This window comes from Anarhichas minor, unplaced genomic scaffold (assembly GCF_050575085.1).
Source record: "Anarhichas minor isolate MPS153535 unplaced genomic scaffold, ASM5057508v1 ptg000002l, whole genome shotgun sequence".
Classification (NCBI taxonomy): domain Eukaryota; kingdom Metazoa; phylum Chordata; class Actinopteri; order Perciformes; family Anarhichadidae; genus Anarhichas; species Anarhichas minor.
This window is the reverse complement of record NW_027466448.1, coordinates 7,243,613-7,259,420: the sequence shown is the minus strand read 5'-3', so window position 1 is coordinate 7,259,420 and position 15,808 is coordinate 7,243,613. Positions and strand designations below refer to the sequence as shown.

General features: G+C 41.0%; 2 protein-coding genes across 2 annotated transcripts; both read left to right on the top strand.

Annotated features, from left to right (window-relative positions):
• The first annotated feature begins 560 nt into the window (after positions 1-560).
• Positions 561-7,399, top strand: znf532 (zinc finger protein 532). Its single transcript, XM_076101330.1, has 8 exons — positions 561-2,876; positions 3,136-3,317; positions 4,012-4,188; positions 4,993-5,155; positions 5,392-5,703; positions 6,046-6,158; positions 6,666-6,809; positions 6,916-7,399. The coding sequence occupies exons 1-8, from the start codon at positions 561-563 to the stop codon at positions 7,397-7,399; spliced, it is 3,891 nt and encodes a 1,296-aa protein (XP_075957445.1).
• Positions 7,400-9,796: 2,397 nt separating this feature from the next.
• oacyl (O-acyltransferase like) lies at positions 9,797-15,538 on the top strand. Its single transcript, XM_076101207.1, has 15 exons — positions 9,797-9,953; positions 11,631-11,764; positions 11,853-11,931; positions 12,025-12,160; positions 12,303-12,505; positions 12,678-12,890; positions 12,983-13,085; positions 13,187-13,288; positions 13,396-13,561; positions 13,643-13,722; positions 13,812-13,922; positions 14,081-14,204; positions 14,348-14,534; positions 15,179-15,321; positions 15,434-15,538. Exons 1-15 carry the CDS (start codon positions 9,797-9,799, stop codon positions 15,536-15,538), a joined length of 2,043 nt encoding a protein of 680 aa, XP_075957322.1.
• Positions 15,539-15,808: the final 270 nt, after the last annotated feature.

The window sequence follows — 15,808 nt, the reverse complement described above, 5'->3', positions numbered from 1 at the left end:
CATTTTCTTTACTGGGTAATACAAGATTATTCAAACTTTTTTCATCTACAAGTCAGGATTTTCTCCACAGCTTTACATTGCTGCCTTCATGTCCCAACTAAATATGAACATGATCATATTACAGTGGCCTTAGTCTTCCAAATTTGGAGAGAATTACAATAATTGCCCTGTAAAATATAAATGTCTCATTACTAAACAAATTCTACTATCAATATGAACCTGCCATCATCATGAGAAAAGGCCTCATTTGGGACCCAAGATGGATTTAGGATGATGTTAGTCATGATAGTCGTTCATGACGTTTATCGAGAAAAGTCATGTCTACAAGAATATGAACATTGTCATTATGGAAACTATGATCCATGGATATTATTGGCTGTTATTTTACCTAAAACCAAAATATCAGCTTCACACACAAGACATCTCATAACCTAATGAGCAGATTGCAGATGAAATAGACACGGAACATTCAACACCAGATCACAACAGATCAACTTACTGATTATTCTACCATTTCCTCTGTGTTCCCCAGGTAATCTCCTCAGAACACGAGCAGGACCATGGGAGATATGAAGACGCCAGACTTTGATGACCTGCTGGCGGCCTTCGATATCCCTGACATGGTGGATCCTAAAGCCGCTATTGAATCTGGCCCCCATGATGACCATGACGGACAGCTCAAGCATCCCAATAGTGGGGTGATTAGTGGTGAAGACGAGTCCCACAACCCCTTAACAGGACTTGACGTTGGCGTTAGTGTCATTGTCAAGAACATCCGAAACGCAGACACAAGGGAGCATGGTGAAAACATATCAGATAAGGATGGGCATTTCTATCCCCAACCTCCTTCTGTTGACATTGGCAATGGTCTTCATAATAGCTTCTTGGCCGCAATACAACAAGGTACTCATTGCACCAAAAATGGATGGAAAGCTCCCAGGGAGGAAGGACAGTCAGTTAACAACCATTCACCAACCTTCAATCAATTCAGCCCCATCTCCAGTGCTGAAGAGTTTGATGACGATGATAAAATTGAGGTTGATGACCCAATGGACAAGCAGGGAGGCCAGTCATCCTTTATATCCACTAGTAAGACAGAGGACCAGAACCCTAAATCTCCAGTATCATTAGACAATGCTTCTAAGCCCACAACAAACAGGGACCAAAAACTTGATCAAAACAAGAACATCAGTTCCAAGTCTAACGAGCTCCCTCGATCAAGTTTACCCGAGGGGGAACTAAAGAAAACTGTCCTCGGGACTCAAGATCAGGAGTGCAGGGAGACTGGAGAGCCAACGGGGCTCGTTAATGTGTCCAGTATGTCTCAAGTCAAAGCCAAGTCCTCTGCAAAACTTTCATCTTGTATAGCAGCCATAGCCGCCCTCAGTGCCAAAAAGGCTAGCGCTACAGATTTGGGTGTTTTGGATTCTCCTACAACACAGAAAGAATCCACCCCTGCCAATAAAAATCCCAGAGCTCTAGAGAAACCACACGAGCAGGAGTCAGCCCTAGAGTTTGCAAAGAGGCTGCTAACAAGACAGCCAGACAGTCCCTCCAGTGTCATCAGTGAGGGTAGCAGCAAAGATTCCCCTGCCTCAAGCACAGACACCACTCCGGTCATCCCAAAAGTCAGGATCAAAACAATCAAGACGTCATCCGGCCAGATCAAGCGTATGGTCAGCAGAGTTGTATTAGAGTTTGATCCTAAACGTCTGAAAAGAAGAAAGAATAGCGTTTCTGTCATGGCAACCACCAGTGCAAAGTTCTCATCTTCTACAAGGCCCCCTCTGCCAACCACAGTATTAGCTACCACTGGAGGCCCTTCAATTGAAATAACCAAGCAAATTACTATCAAACCTGTGGCAACAGCTTTCCTGCCTGTCTCAGCAGTCAAGACAGCTGGTTCCCAAGTCATCAACCTGAAGCTATCCAACAATACCACAGTTAAAGCAACAGTCATCCCTGCTGCATCAGTGCAAAGTGCCAGCAGTGCCATCCTAAAAGCTGCTAATGCCATCAAGCAACAGACTGTCATGGTACCTGCCTCCAGTCTGGCTAATGCCAAACTTGTGCCAAAGACAGTTCATCTACGTAACCTCAATCTTCTGCCTCAGACTGTATCCTCCGCTGTCTGTGATCTCAAAAAGGCCCTGTCCTCCTCTAAACAACCACAGCAAATCAAACAGCATACAATTATCGCTGGCCGGGCCTCAAAGAAAGTCTCAAGGATTCAAGTGTTCAACAGCTCTCAAAGCTCTGTAGTGGACGCCTTCAACAAAGTCCTGAGTAGCATAAATCCTGTCCCCGTGTACGTACCAAACCTCTCTCCGCCAACCTCAGCTTGTATTTCTCTACCCTCACGTGGCTACAAGTGCCTGGAGTGTGGAGATTCATTTGCTCTTGAGAAGAGTCTGGCACATCACTTCGAGCGTCGCAGTGTGCGGATCGAGGTCACCTGCAACCACTGTGCTGAAAGTCTACTGTTCTACAACAAATGCAGCCTCTTGTCTCATGCCAGGGGCCACAAGGACAAAGGGGTTGTCATGCAGTGCTCACATCTAATCCTAAAACCCATCCCTGCAGATCAGATGATAACAACATCACCCTCATCAGGCCCACCCAACATCACAGGCACCACCTCCACCTCCCACGCACAAGCGACCACCCAAATCCCAGGGAGAGTTGCTGGTTCAGGATCCCAAAGTACAGTGATTTCAGCTCCATGCAGTGCTCCTCTTGTTGCAGCCATGCCCTTGGAGGATGATGCATCGAAGCTCTGCAGGCACAGCCTCAAGTGCTTGGAGTGTAACAAAATGTTCCAGGATGACAGCTCGCTAGCTATGCACTACCAACAGGCACAAGAGTCCAGTGGGCAGGTGTGTGTATGTTATGTGTTAACTGCTAGATAATATAGTTAAATTGTATTCAGCGGCCTTTCAGCGGTTTAGTGATGGTAGCCACTATATCGGGGTGCCTCTGGTTCCCATTTATTTTTCACATTGACAATGTTTCGTGACTCACAGTTGGAGCACTTCGACAGCTTGGATCCACAAAAACATGTAATTAATAAACGCAAATCGTTTCCAGTGCCATGATTAAATGCAATTGATGATTTTCTTTCTCTCCTCTTTTCAGAAAACATGCACCATCTGCCAAATGCTTCTACCAAATCAGTGCAGCTTTCTGTCACACCAGCGGATCCACCAGCACAAGTCTCCTTATATCTGCCCCGAGTGTGGCACCAGCTGCCGTTCTGTCCATTTCCAATCACATGTCACAAAGAACTGCCTGCATTACACCCGTAAAGTCGGCTACCGGTCAGTTTACCTTAACTACAATCATAACATTATTCATTTGCATTTTAGTTTTTTTGGGGGGGTAGTCAAATCTGAAAACAAATTCATGGTATTTACCATTGAGCAATGTTCTTCCTTTGAAAGTGGCTATACTCAGACTTGATGTCTCTTGCTCTTTTCTTTTAAAGTGCCACTTACAATGTCATATCTAATTACAGTTATTACTACTGCATTAGGTTTGCCTCAGCTTGACAATCCCATTCAGCTGAAAGTAATAGAATTCACAATGGACCTTGTGGGGGAAATTGGAACATTTCTATGTTGAGTAATCCAAGATATAAAACATTAAAAATGAAAACTCAGTATCTGACCAGTTATAGTTCAATGACTTTGGTCTTTCAAAATATTACAAATATACTTCTTGTCTCAAATTTTAAATCTCCAATGTTATATTTGTTTTGCAGTTTGGGGATGATACTTTCAAAACCATTTGGTTATTTGGTTTCTTGCAGAGAGTTAGATGACAGGATTGATACCACACTCAGCAGATTGTTAGCTTAGCATAGCATAACAGCTAGCCTGAATCTCAACTTGCTCTCTGTGCAAAGACTTTTTAAAAGTGCTTCGGTCCGAGGAATGAGTTAAACTGACTTTCTGTATGTTAAATGCGTATATAAATCTGACTTTTGCAACCTCTTATTCCTTCCCTCTTCAGCTGTATCCACTGTAGTGTGATCTTTGCTGATGGTGCAACTGTAAAATCCCACATCCAGAGTTCTCACTGTGAGATCTTCTATAAATGTCCTCTCTGCCCCATGGCCTTCAAGTCTGCACCTGGAACGCACTCTCATGTGAAAACACAACATCCAGGAATGAAGGCAGGAGAGCCCAAGTAGGTCAAAAACACTGTGGGCACTTATTATTTATGAATGCCAATACAAACCAAATGTATTTCAGTTTTACATTCCGTTAAAGACAGAATTAGGCAAAAGTGTTTTCCTGTTGTTGTACAGTTAGTGTTCATTTTGAAGAACACACCTTTTAATTAAATTTAAAAAATGTAATCTTATATTAAATAAAAATAGTACTCAGTACACACATAATACACCAGCCTTTTTATCAAAGAACTGTCAACACACATACGCACTCTTCCTTTCACACAGGCACACACCAATATAACCTAATACCCACGTCCAATTAATTTTTCAAAGATAAATCATCCTTGCTGCTTCATCAGTAGCAGGATTTGTGGGTTTTAGACATGGTGGCTTAACTTGGATTTGTTTTTTCCACATGGAAACCTTTCACTGACTCACATACAGTCCATCATCAGCCCTACTGGTGATACAGGTGCTCAGTAGCAGGTGTTCTTGCATCATTGTTTGGGATTGGCCCTAATTTTGCCCCAAGCTTAAAGCTAAAGAAAACATATCTGACGTGGAACAATATTCAAAGTACTAAACCACCTATTTCAGAATGTTTCATTATTTTATCTCATCACTATATAAAACTATCTAGAAGGTTTGTTTGGAGATACATTAGGTACAAGAATACAACCGCAACTGAATGTTTAACAGCTTCATGTGAAATATATGTGAAAATAAGACAACGTTTGTAAAAAAAAATGTCTTTGATTATAAATTTGTGCATTTTGCAGTGCATCTTTAATAAGGACGTTTTTTTTAATGTCTTTCAGGTTGATCTATAAGTGTTCCATGTGTGATACCGTGTTCACTTTGCAGTCCCTGCTCCACTCGCATTTTGAGCAGCATATCGTCAATCATAAAGTTTCAGTGTTCAAATGCCCCGACTGCTCCATGCACTACGCACAGAAACAGCTCATGTTGGACCACATCAAGGTGGGCATGAAAAGCAGTTATTCTGGTGATGCTTGACAATAACATTTCCTTTTTATGAATGCATGAGTCTGTTTTTAACTTTTAATCCACTCTATAATCAAACCTCACGCTGTGACTTAAAAACGTGTGGCACCATACGAGTACTACTAAAACGTTTAGTTAAGAAATGTTTCACATACCAGTGGTATATAGATTTTTTTTATATAATTCAATCTGCATCTGTGGATCCTTTCCAGGCCATCCATGGGACCCTGAAGACCATCGAGGGTCCACCAAACTTGGGCATCAACCTTCCGCTCAGCACCAAGCCCACTAACTCCAACAGTACCAACAGCCCCAGTAACAATACCAACAAAGACGGAGGAAATGACAAAGGCCGAGCCAAGGGAGTAAAGAAGCCTTCACCTTCACCTCTAAAGAAAACAAACAGTAACTGCTCAGTGGACCTCAAGAACCCGCCCAGCGCAGGATACACGTGTGGAGACTGCAGTAGTCTCTTCAGTTCCAGGGAGGTCTTTGTGGCTCACATGAGGCACGAACATGGCAAGGTGAATGTCAACAACCATTCTCATTGGGAAGTTTATGATCATGACATGGTCCTTTTTGAGATTCTGCGTAGAGTTAAGAAATAGAACAAACATCTATTCTATAATTATTTTAAATGACTAACACCACGCTGTAAAAATACTCTATTACAAGTTAAAGTCCTCCATTAATGATGTTACTGAAGTAAAAGCATAAGTATTAGGAAAATGTACTTAAAGGATCAAAAGTAAAAGAATAGAACTTGAGTAAATGTCCATAGTTGCGTTCCTCCACAAGTCACACTAGAGTAAAATCCATAACTGTCTATATTTTAAAAGGTATTATGCATTCTCCTTCCATTGCAGATACTGAAGAAACACCCATGTCGGCAGTGCGATAAGTCCTTCAGCTCCTCCCACAGTCTTTGCAGACACAACCGTCTCAAACACAAGGGACAGCGGAAGGTCTACACCAGCCCGTGAGTACACACATCCACTGTGGCTTTCCTCCAGAGTCCTCCAAATTCAACGACACAAATACATGTTGGTTCATGCCCTCCAGAACGACACATATACAAGTTTCCTTATCTGACGGCACTATCGTTAAGGTTTGTTTAGGTTTAGGCATAAAAACGACTTGGTCAAGTATGAGTTTGCGCTGAGCGGTGGCAGCACAGTCAGTTGTGAATAGTTCTGTCAGCTGTTAGCTGAACACACCGTCCAAAACAATAAAAGTGAGCAAACTGATTACCCCATACACACACGGTCTATTGAACAGACTAAATATTATTCAGTTTACTGCAGCAGAACACAAGATTAGCCGTGGACAGACACAGCGGTGCACACTAACTCAGTCACTCACTCACGGACACACGCATACAAACAACGATCACATGATTCTCCTGGCGGAGAAAATACCAATAATAAAAAGGCAAAAATCTGCTTGCAAAGGGGTTATAATTGTTATTTTCTCGTGCTTTTGATAGGCACTGTCCAGCTCTCAGTCAGCCGTTCACTAAAAGAGTGCTGCTGGATCAGCACATCCATTTGATGCATGGAGTCAAAGACCCAGATGGGAAAACTGTAAACTCTGATTACAAGGAGGCTCTACCTGACAAGGAGACGGTACTGTGGCACACATTTGCAGACACGCATTTATTAGGAGGAGGTTAATCCTTTTTTTCATGGATGTTTCATTCCTAACCGATGACTTTAACCTCCTCTACAGACTCTCAGCCCCAAAAGGAAGCAAGAAGAGGATGAGGGGTCACCAGGCCTGAACTCCAGGGGCACCGACTCACAGCCGTTGAAGAGGCTCAAGGTGAACATCCTTAAAGTTCACAAGTGTGCCGTCTGCGGCATTACCACCGAGGACATCGCAGCGTTCCATGAGCACATTCCCCAGCACAAGTCCGACGGCTCATCACACCAGTGTCAGGAGTGCGGCCTGTGCTACACCTCCCACCGCTCGCTGGCCCGACACCTCTTCATCGTCCATCGGCTGAAGGAGCCGCAGGGTCTCGCCCGATGCAACGGAAGGGGCAAGGACGACGATGAGAGTCAGCGAGAGAACCAGCTGGACGTTGGGGACGGGACGCCGAACACCAAATGCAAAGTGTGCGGGAGGATGTTTGAAACAGAGGGAAACCTGAATACTCACATGAGGACACACGGGATGGCGTTCATAAAGTCCAAGAGACTGAGCACGGCTGACAAGTGACACTTTTAAACCATTGCATCTAAAGCACTGTTGTTTTAAACGTATGCAGATTGTTAAAGCGTTGGAGACAACCTTCAGTACATTATGCTGTATATATTATGTACATGTAGGGTACTACAATATGTATACAATATACATACATGAAGTCACTTCATGCGTCTTTAAGTAAACTGAATAGATAGATGTTTTCTATAGGCTTTGAATAGACCTTTTTATTTTAAAAAGAGTTTCCATTGTTCTCATAGGGCTAGATAACGTATGGATAATTGTTGTAATGGGTTTAATCCTCATGCAGTCGGCAGTGTTCTGAATGTTCTAGGCTGCTCGCTTCAAACAGATGTCTAAAAAACAAAACATACATACCGGTATATAAAACCTTTGGCAGCTTCAGGTTCCCCAGTTCAGCTGAAGTCTTCACTTCCACTTAGATTTGAGAAGAAGATCAGCTTCAAACATTCTTTGTGTTTCAAGGAAAACTAATATTTCTCTCTCTCTGAGCACTCCTCAACTTCTACAATAAACTCTGGCTCTGAAACTTTTGATCCTAAAAAAAAAAATCTCGACATTCAATTGAAATCACACAAAACATCAGAAGATAGACAGAGATCACACCGTGTGAAATTATGATAATTTACATATCAACATCAGATACAGGAAGATTTAAAATATGGGCCAAATTTCAATACGCTTTTAAAAGTATATTTTGTAAAAGATTGTCTTACTTGTTTCATTTCTGACTTAATATAATTATGGCAGCTATTTATGATTATAGGTCTCAGAAAAAAAAAGGTGTATTTACCTGAATATCTAAAAAACTGACTTTTAAAAAAGCACTTGCTTGTCATAACTATGACATTCCTGTCTTGTTATTCAGTTCTTGCTTCTTTCGTTTTGATGTTAAATCATACCGTGTGTTCATTGACAGGAATAACACTGAGAAGAACATCTTAAAGATAAAACATGGCTGTGAAACTGAGTTATGTAGGCAAGACAACCAGTTAAATCAAATTAACAATAACTGAATGTTGTGAGAACCACAACATTGTTTCCCATCAAGTTTTTCTACTCTGACAATGAAACTTAAACTGTCTGGCGCTGTAGAACTGCATGTGAGAAGCAGTCTGTGAATTGTTTGTTGATTAGAATGTATCTTGCTGCTGCTGCTGCTGCTGCTGTTTTTAGACTTTTCTGATGCTTGTGTACAAAGCTGTTCTCTATGTCAATAAATGATGAAACCTGCCAGAAGTCAAATCTGATGTCGACTGCACATGATACATCAGCTCTTCTCGATGGAAATATATCACTGAACCTAAAGATGAGCATTATAACTCCACAACTTGCTTGAGAATCATCACATTTTTAGGCTTTCTTCAGTATCAGAGTAATCCAGTGGTAGCTGTCTGTACACCAATGGGTACATTGCAAACAGGAGGTGCTAATGGCTGATTCGGCATACTTTTAACAGTGCCAATTTGCAAAATGTAAAAAATGTCTTGATTTTGCCTGAAGTCAGGGAACTTTGAAAACCCTTTGTGTGGATGAAGACAGTTCAACACACATTCGTCGAGTCACCAAATGAAGGATAAGGTTGAGATTACAGCTTGTTTCCCACAAGGCCCAAAAATCAATATATGAAGGTTTAAGGTGTTGAATGTTAAGGTATAACACTTCCTGGAATGCAAAAAAAAAAAAAAAGCTGACAAGAGACACAAAATTGAGTTCATGCTGTGTTGTAAAATGATTCACGAAGGTCTAATAACTTGTGTTCAGGTCCAAAAGTCACCAAAGTGATTGCGGTTAAGAGGTGCTGCATAACTAAATTATTATTTCTTATTATTTTCAATATAGTGAATGTGTAGAGGTGGTTTCCCTCACTGTTGTCTGGTAGAGTCATGGCATCGGTCTTTAGAACAAGGCCACCCTCTAGTGGCCATTGTTGATATATTTCAAGAACTAGACTGTGTGGTGCTGCTTCTCCAACATTTGAGCTTGAGACAAATGGTTCCAGTAAAAACAAACTCAGACTGGGAAACAACAACGTTTAGAGGAAATAAAAGCAGATACTTTTGTAAAACATCTGTTGTTCCAGTAGTAATGATGGGACTACCCTACACTGCCATCATTATTGTACTTGAACTGTAATTATGTTGATCCTGTGTGGTGACCATAATCACATCCTGTCTCCTTTTTTTTCTTCACCTTTCATCCTCACGTAACCAAATCCTGTTCACACCTGATGCAGAAAACCAGGTGAGGATGCTCTGCAGTTGCCACAGCGGTTTTTCAATCACCTCCATGGAAGATGAATTTCACGCTACCTTCTTCGTGATGATGTGTCCCCTCCTATGTTATTTAAACACATTCTCTACGAAAAAAAAGGTGCACTCAGTCCTAAAAATGGCCCCGGGTTGGGTGGTGTTGCTTCTGTTTGCAGGGTGTAGTGTAGCGCTGGACAATAAGCAGGCCTTTACTGTGTCTCAAAAATGTTCGGAGGATACCAACACTTTCCTCTGGGAAATTAACCAGGACAGGCCGAAGGAATATGCTGTTCTCAGTAAGTGTTGCTGACTTTTAAAAGGCTTTTTCTTTCTGTATTTTAAATTGTAGAGTCACTTGTGCATTTGCAATGTGTCAGTGGAGGGTCAGGTCCATTTAAAACATGCCAGCTGTTCTTTGAGCGGGGACAGTTACATTAGCTTTAAAACTTAAGTGTTCATTTCTAGGAAAGCACGTGAACCAGAAATATATACTGTACTATAAATCTTAAATCAAGATATAAGAGTTAATGTTCACATCAAAAAGCATCAACGCATGTATCGAATACATGACTTACAGTCTCATCTAGATATTCAAAGAACTACAGTTATTATTATTATGGTGAAATTGCTAATGGTTTTGATAATTTCATTGTTTTGATTGTTTATTTTACATTCTTCATCCTTTTAAAACATGTAATTGTTCTTAAATGGTCTCCTATTAAATTGTTTAATATTTATAAAGCACTTTGCAATTTGTATATGAAAGGTCAAACAACCGACAGGTGAATGAACAACCTGTGGATGGATAATTGGAGAAATTACAAAGCTATATCCCTGCGCACTATAACAACACAACAGCTTCAGTGTCCATGCAGGCAAACAGGCATAGTATGATCTCCATAATAACTAAATTACGCAGTCAGGTAACGTTAGTTGAATACACACAAGACAGATTTGACTCACCGTTGAAGCCTTCTTTCATTCAAGGGGATGAAGTCACGTAATGTCCTTGTTGCTCCGTTTGTTTGTTTGTTTTTTTGCAAACAAAACGAGCTGCTAGTCTCACAACAGCACAGCTAGATTAGCTTGCAACCCCGAAACTCTTGCTTCATTTAACGCTATATTAACTGTTTGTTTTGAGTATGACTGGCTTTAAATGTTACGTTTGATTTTCTTTTCCAAACACTTGTCCATTCACAGTGTTATAGTTGCAACATAGTGACCGCGTCTGATTGTTTGATACTTTGTAATCAAAGTTAACAAACTTCACGCGTCTTGTCCTCCTCACCACATGTGAGGGTGCAACGCCAGTTCTGACCGTCACCACACAGAGGGGCGCTGTTTCACTCCTTTAAAGCAACCAGATGAAAAAATGGGAAAAGACAACGAAAAAACGTGCCATATCTTTTTATTTAAATGACGAGATTGAGCCATAAAAGAAGTCCTTGCTTGCCCTTTTCCTCAGGAAAAAAACTCAGTGAAACTACAGGGAAAATAATATTTATTTGTACAATTACTTGTATTATTTAAAATTTGTACTCAGTAAAAACACGACAAACTTATTTCCCTTTTTTAGATTTATTTTCATTTAAACTATTTTCTTTTACATTGTATTGCAAAGTTGTGCAACTGGCACTGAAAACTAAATTTGTGTTGAATCACATCTTCTTGCACTTCATTATATTGATTATAGTCACACAATTATATGGTCAATTATTTAGTCTGTTAAAATCTGTTAGAGCTTTAAATGAGGTTTTTGGATATTCAAGGAAGCAGATGATTTGTGCAATCATAATCAATCATCAATATGACATTTGACATGTTTTATTTTATGAATTCAGTCTCTCTTTTTATCCAAAAGGACTGTGGAGGATCACTGTTTTGTTCTTTTCACTAAGTTGCTTTTGTGTGTGTGTGTGTGTGTGTGTGTGTGTGTGTGTTGTTTGTGGTGGTGCGTGTGTGTGCATTGTCAGTGTATGATGCATTTGGAAAGATGGGTAGCAATGTCAAAGGAGGTAATGCCAACCAGCCTGGTCTGCTGCAGCAGTGTCGCTCTGCACGCGGCCCTGCCTTCTCTGGACAGTACTGCCAGGTGTTCCTCAGGCAGGTAAAACAAACAACATAATTATATTATGGATCAAACGTCATCCTGACAGTTAGCTTAGATTTTGAACAAAGTGTTTTTACCATCGCAGGAAACAGTGCAGTACTTTGTGGGTATTTGCGTTCCCGACTCCTGTGGAGAAGACGATGTACAAATGCTGGTGCTGTGCGGTCAGTGATTTTAAAAGCAGTTTTCTCTGGACATTATCATTCAATCCAATACTTGTTTTGTGTTACTTGTGACTTGTTTCCCCTTTTTAACAGGGAGACTTCAGTTTGGCCAGAATTCCCTCATTCCTCCTTTACCTCCCATCCTGGTCAATAATTCCACTCAGGAGATGATCATGACCCACTGTTTGTCCAACAGCAGTACCCCTGATGCATCAGATGTCACCTGTCTGTCAGTATATGATTGGATGTGCCTTTTTTTTTTTTTACTGTCTTATATGCATGCGTACATTTAAACTACACAGGAGAAGTGCATTTTTTTGTCTTTAACATTGGTGAGTCTTCCCCTACAACAGAAACCTTTTCTCCTGCAGGTTTGTGTGTTGTGTAATGGTAGCGATTCCTCTTGCGGCTACGCTGTTTACAGCTATATTAAGATGGCAAAGGAACAGAGAGGTCAGGCCCACAGCGGACTCTGCCTGTCTAAACACGGGCCTCAACCTTTATGGGACTCTGAAGACAAATGGCTCCTCCAGTAGCGATATTAATAGTGGCACCTCAGAGGACAATAGCAATAGTAAGTTGTGTATTATCTGTTTGTGTGTGAGTACCATGTTCCACAAGATTTGCCTACAAATGTGTACCAGATGATGCATCACAAGCATAATGCTGTTCTGTATTTGAACTATAAGATAGACGATGAATACAAATTGAACACCGAAAAGTTGATTGAGCATCGTCTTTCGTAGACAGCAGCAGGCCCACTCCCCTCTGTTTTCCTCGAAGCTGTGTGCACCGGTGCCTTCAGGCGTTCTCTCTCCAGACCACCAGCCAGGGCGTCTTTAGCACCTCCTCATCCATCCCAGGAGGAGGCTACTCCTCCCTCAATGGCATCCGTGTCCTCAGCCTGTTGTGGATCATATGCGGACACTCGGCACAGTTCCCCGTAATAAACAACCTGGGTACGACAAGACTCACTGCCACTTGCTAATCCAGTCTGCAAGTGACACATTTACGTAATACTTTTACATATACTGTGTTATCTCTCTTGCAGATAACTACAAAGACTGGAAGAAAACAGTTGAAAGCAACCCTCTGCACGTGCTCACCATCAGCGGGCCTGTTTTTCTGGCTGTGGACACATTTTTACTGCTCGGGTGAGACTGAAACAACACAAAGTTTAAAAGCATACGTGTCTGTAAAAGAAAGAAAAAGCGAGTATTAAGTTGTCAGTTATAGCAGCTTCTCTGCGTTGTAGGGGTCTGCTTAGTGCAAGGTCTCTGCTGGGCTCCATCGACAGGGCTGAAGACAAACTGAGCCCCAGTTTGGTGGCCAGCTACCTCTTCAGGAGGATTAAAAGGTGCTGTCTGATAATCTATCCGTGTCATTTTAAATCGTTTTTTTTTTATTTCTCTTGGTAATAAAAAAACATAAGTAAGAATTGTCTTTGTCTTCCCATTGCTGCAGGATTCAACCACTGCATCTGTTCATTATGTGTCTAACCATTGGCCTCATCTCGCTGGTCCAGTGGGGACCCTACTGGTTCCCATTTATAGATACTATGATGGACTGTAAGACGTACTGGTGGGCTAACTTACTGTTGATAAGCAATCTCCTCCCAGTCCATGAGATCGTAAGTCTAAAGAATAATTCAGTGGCTCCAATTCTATTTTTGACTTATTTCTGAACATTTTATTTCATAATCTTTCCTCAGTGTATTCCCTGGACATGGTACCTGTCTCTGGACTTCCAATGTTATGCTACCACTCCTCTGTTGGTCTATTTCTACAGACTGTATGTTCTTTATTTCTACCTTGGACGAACTTAATTGATGAATCGTGGCCACAGCTCACTATAACAACTATGGTTATTCTGTCTTTTAGAAACAGAGGTGTGTTTGTGGTTGTTGCTGGAGGCCTTCTGCTGATGACCACTGTGGCCAGTGCTGTTATAACTGCACTCCTGCACCTTCCAGTCTTTCAGCCATCTACACTGTAAGATTTATGTGATAGTATTAATGCAAACAGCCGAGGAACCGAATGCATGGGACATGAGATATCAATGTTTTACTTTAATACAGCGAAATCCAGTGTAAAGGAGAGGAAGGGCTGACCAGCCACTCTGACTGTTTGTTTTTTCCTTTATTTTGCAGAACATCTGAGAATTATGTTTTGTCTTACTACGTGAGACCGCACACAAGATATGGGCCATTTTTAATAGGAATCTTGACTGGAATATATTTAACAACAAAGAAAGATCAGCTGCTCAAGCAAAAGGTGAGAACATCGCTGCCAGAATCGCTACACACATCTTATTCCTTTTGTAAAAAAATGTGCATCATCAAGTCGAACAGATTCAGTACAAGCGGCTAAGCTGCCATCACACTCGTGTGCTTTACCCTGTCTTGCTGTTAATCCAGTGGCAAGCCGCACTTGGTTGGTTCTGCTGTCTGTCACTCATGGCTTCGGTGGTTGGATTGGCCTACATCCTCGGGGAGACTCCGACCCATCCATCTGTGCCACATGCCCTCTACCAGGGACTGCACCGGCCGCTGTGGGCTCTGGCTGTGACCTGGATCATTCTGGCCTGTGAGGAGGGCTACGGAGGTGAACCAAGAACAAGAGTCCAAATTCCATGAAATACCATTTATATGCATCTTAACAAATATTCAAGTATTTGTTTATTCTACATTCTGTAACTTTTGATCATGTGGATTAATGATTGATTACACTTGGACAGTAACTGTTTAATGATTTCTTACTTCATAGCATTTTTTCTTCTGTAGCAAAATGGGACAACAAACTGCATTTCATTGCACAGACCTGCTGCATAAAGACATTGAATAACCATATAACCATGTAGTATGAGAAAAATATACTGTACAATTTGGGCAATTTGTACCCTTTGCCATAAGCAATACTTAAAACAATAAATGTTTAACCCTCACCTGCCACTTTACATTATTCAAGACCTAAATGATTGCCTTTTGTTTGATCGTTATTATTATTATTATTAATAATAATATGCACAGCAATCATAATAATAGTCCTCATTAAAGACATAATAATAATACATTATTTAAAGCAGATTGAAATAGATGGGCTATGAGTGCAATGATTTGATTAAACAAATATGGATAAAATACAGTATTAGCATGTCTGTAAATGCTAGAGTAAAAGTTCGACCTTTCTACATGAAAGCAGAAATATATATTTAAACATCTGAGCTACATTTTCTTATGTGTTTCCAGGTTTTATCAAGCGCCTCTTGTCTTTGGGTTTCTGGGTCCCTCTTTCCAACATTAGTTTTGCCTGCTATTTAACACATCCCGTCTTCATCATCCTCTACATCGGCTTGCAAGAGACCCCAATTCACTACACAGACATCAACTTTGTGAGTCAGCACATTGCATTCAGTTTCATCAAGCTTGATGTTGAGATTCTTTCAGTTTTGGCCATTACTTGCTTGTGCTTCTAACGTCTTGTATGTCTCCTGTCTTCTATAGATGTACCTGTTCCTCGGCCACCTGCTGCTCACGCTGGTGGTCGGCTATGTGTTTACCGTGCTGGTTGAGAAGCCATACCTCCTCCTAAAATGGAGCAGCACATAACAAGACAAAGTCCTTATCCAGCTATCACCCATTATCTTATATTCTGTTTGCTTGTGCCTTGTAAGCTATGCCAGTGCTCCTGCTCCATTCCGCTTTTGTAGATAATAAACTGGTTTGTTTCTCAAAAAAAAAGAAGCCAAGAAAAAAAAAAATGTCAGAAGGTTTTTATGGTGATTGCTGAGTGTTTATAATTTGACGGTGTAGGCAGTATTGTTTACAGTTTACATATCCTTGAAAATTATTTAAAATGTATTTGAGTTTTCCTCTCCA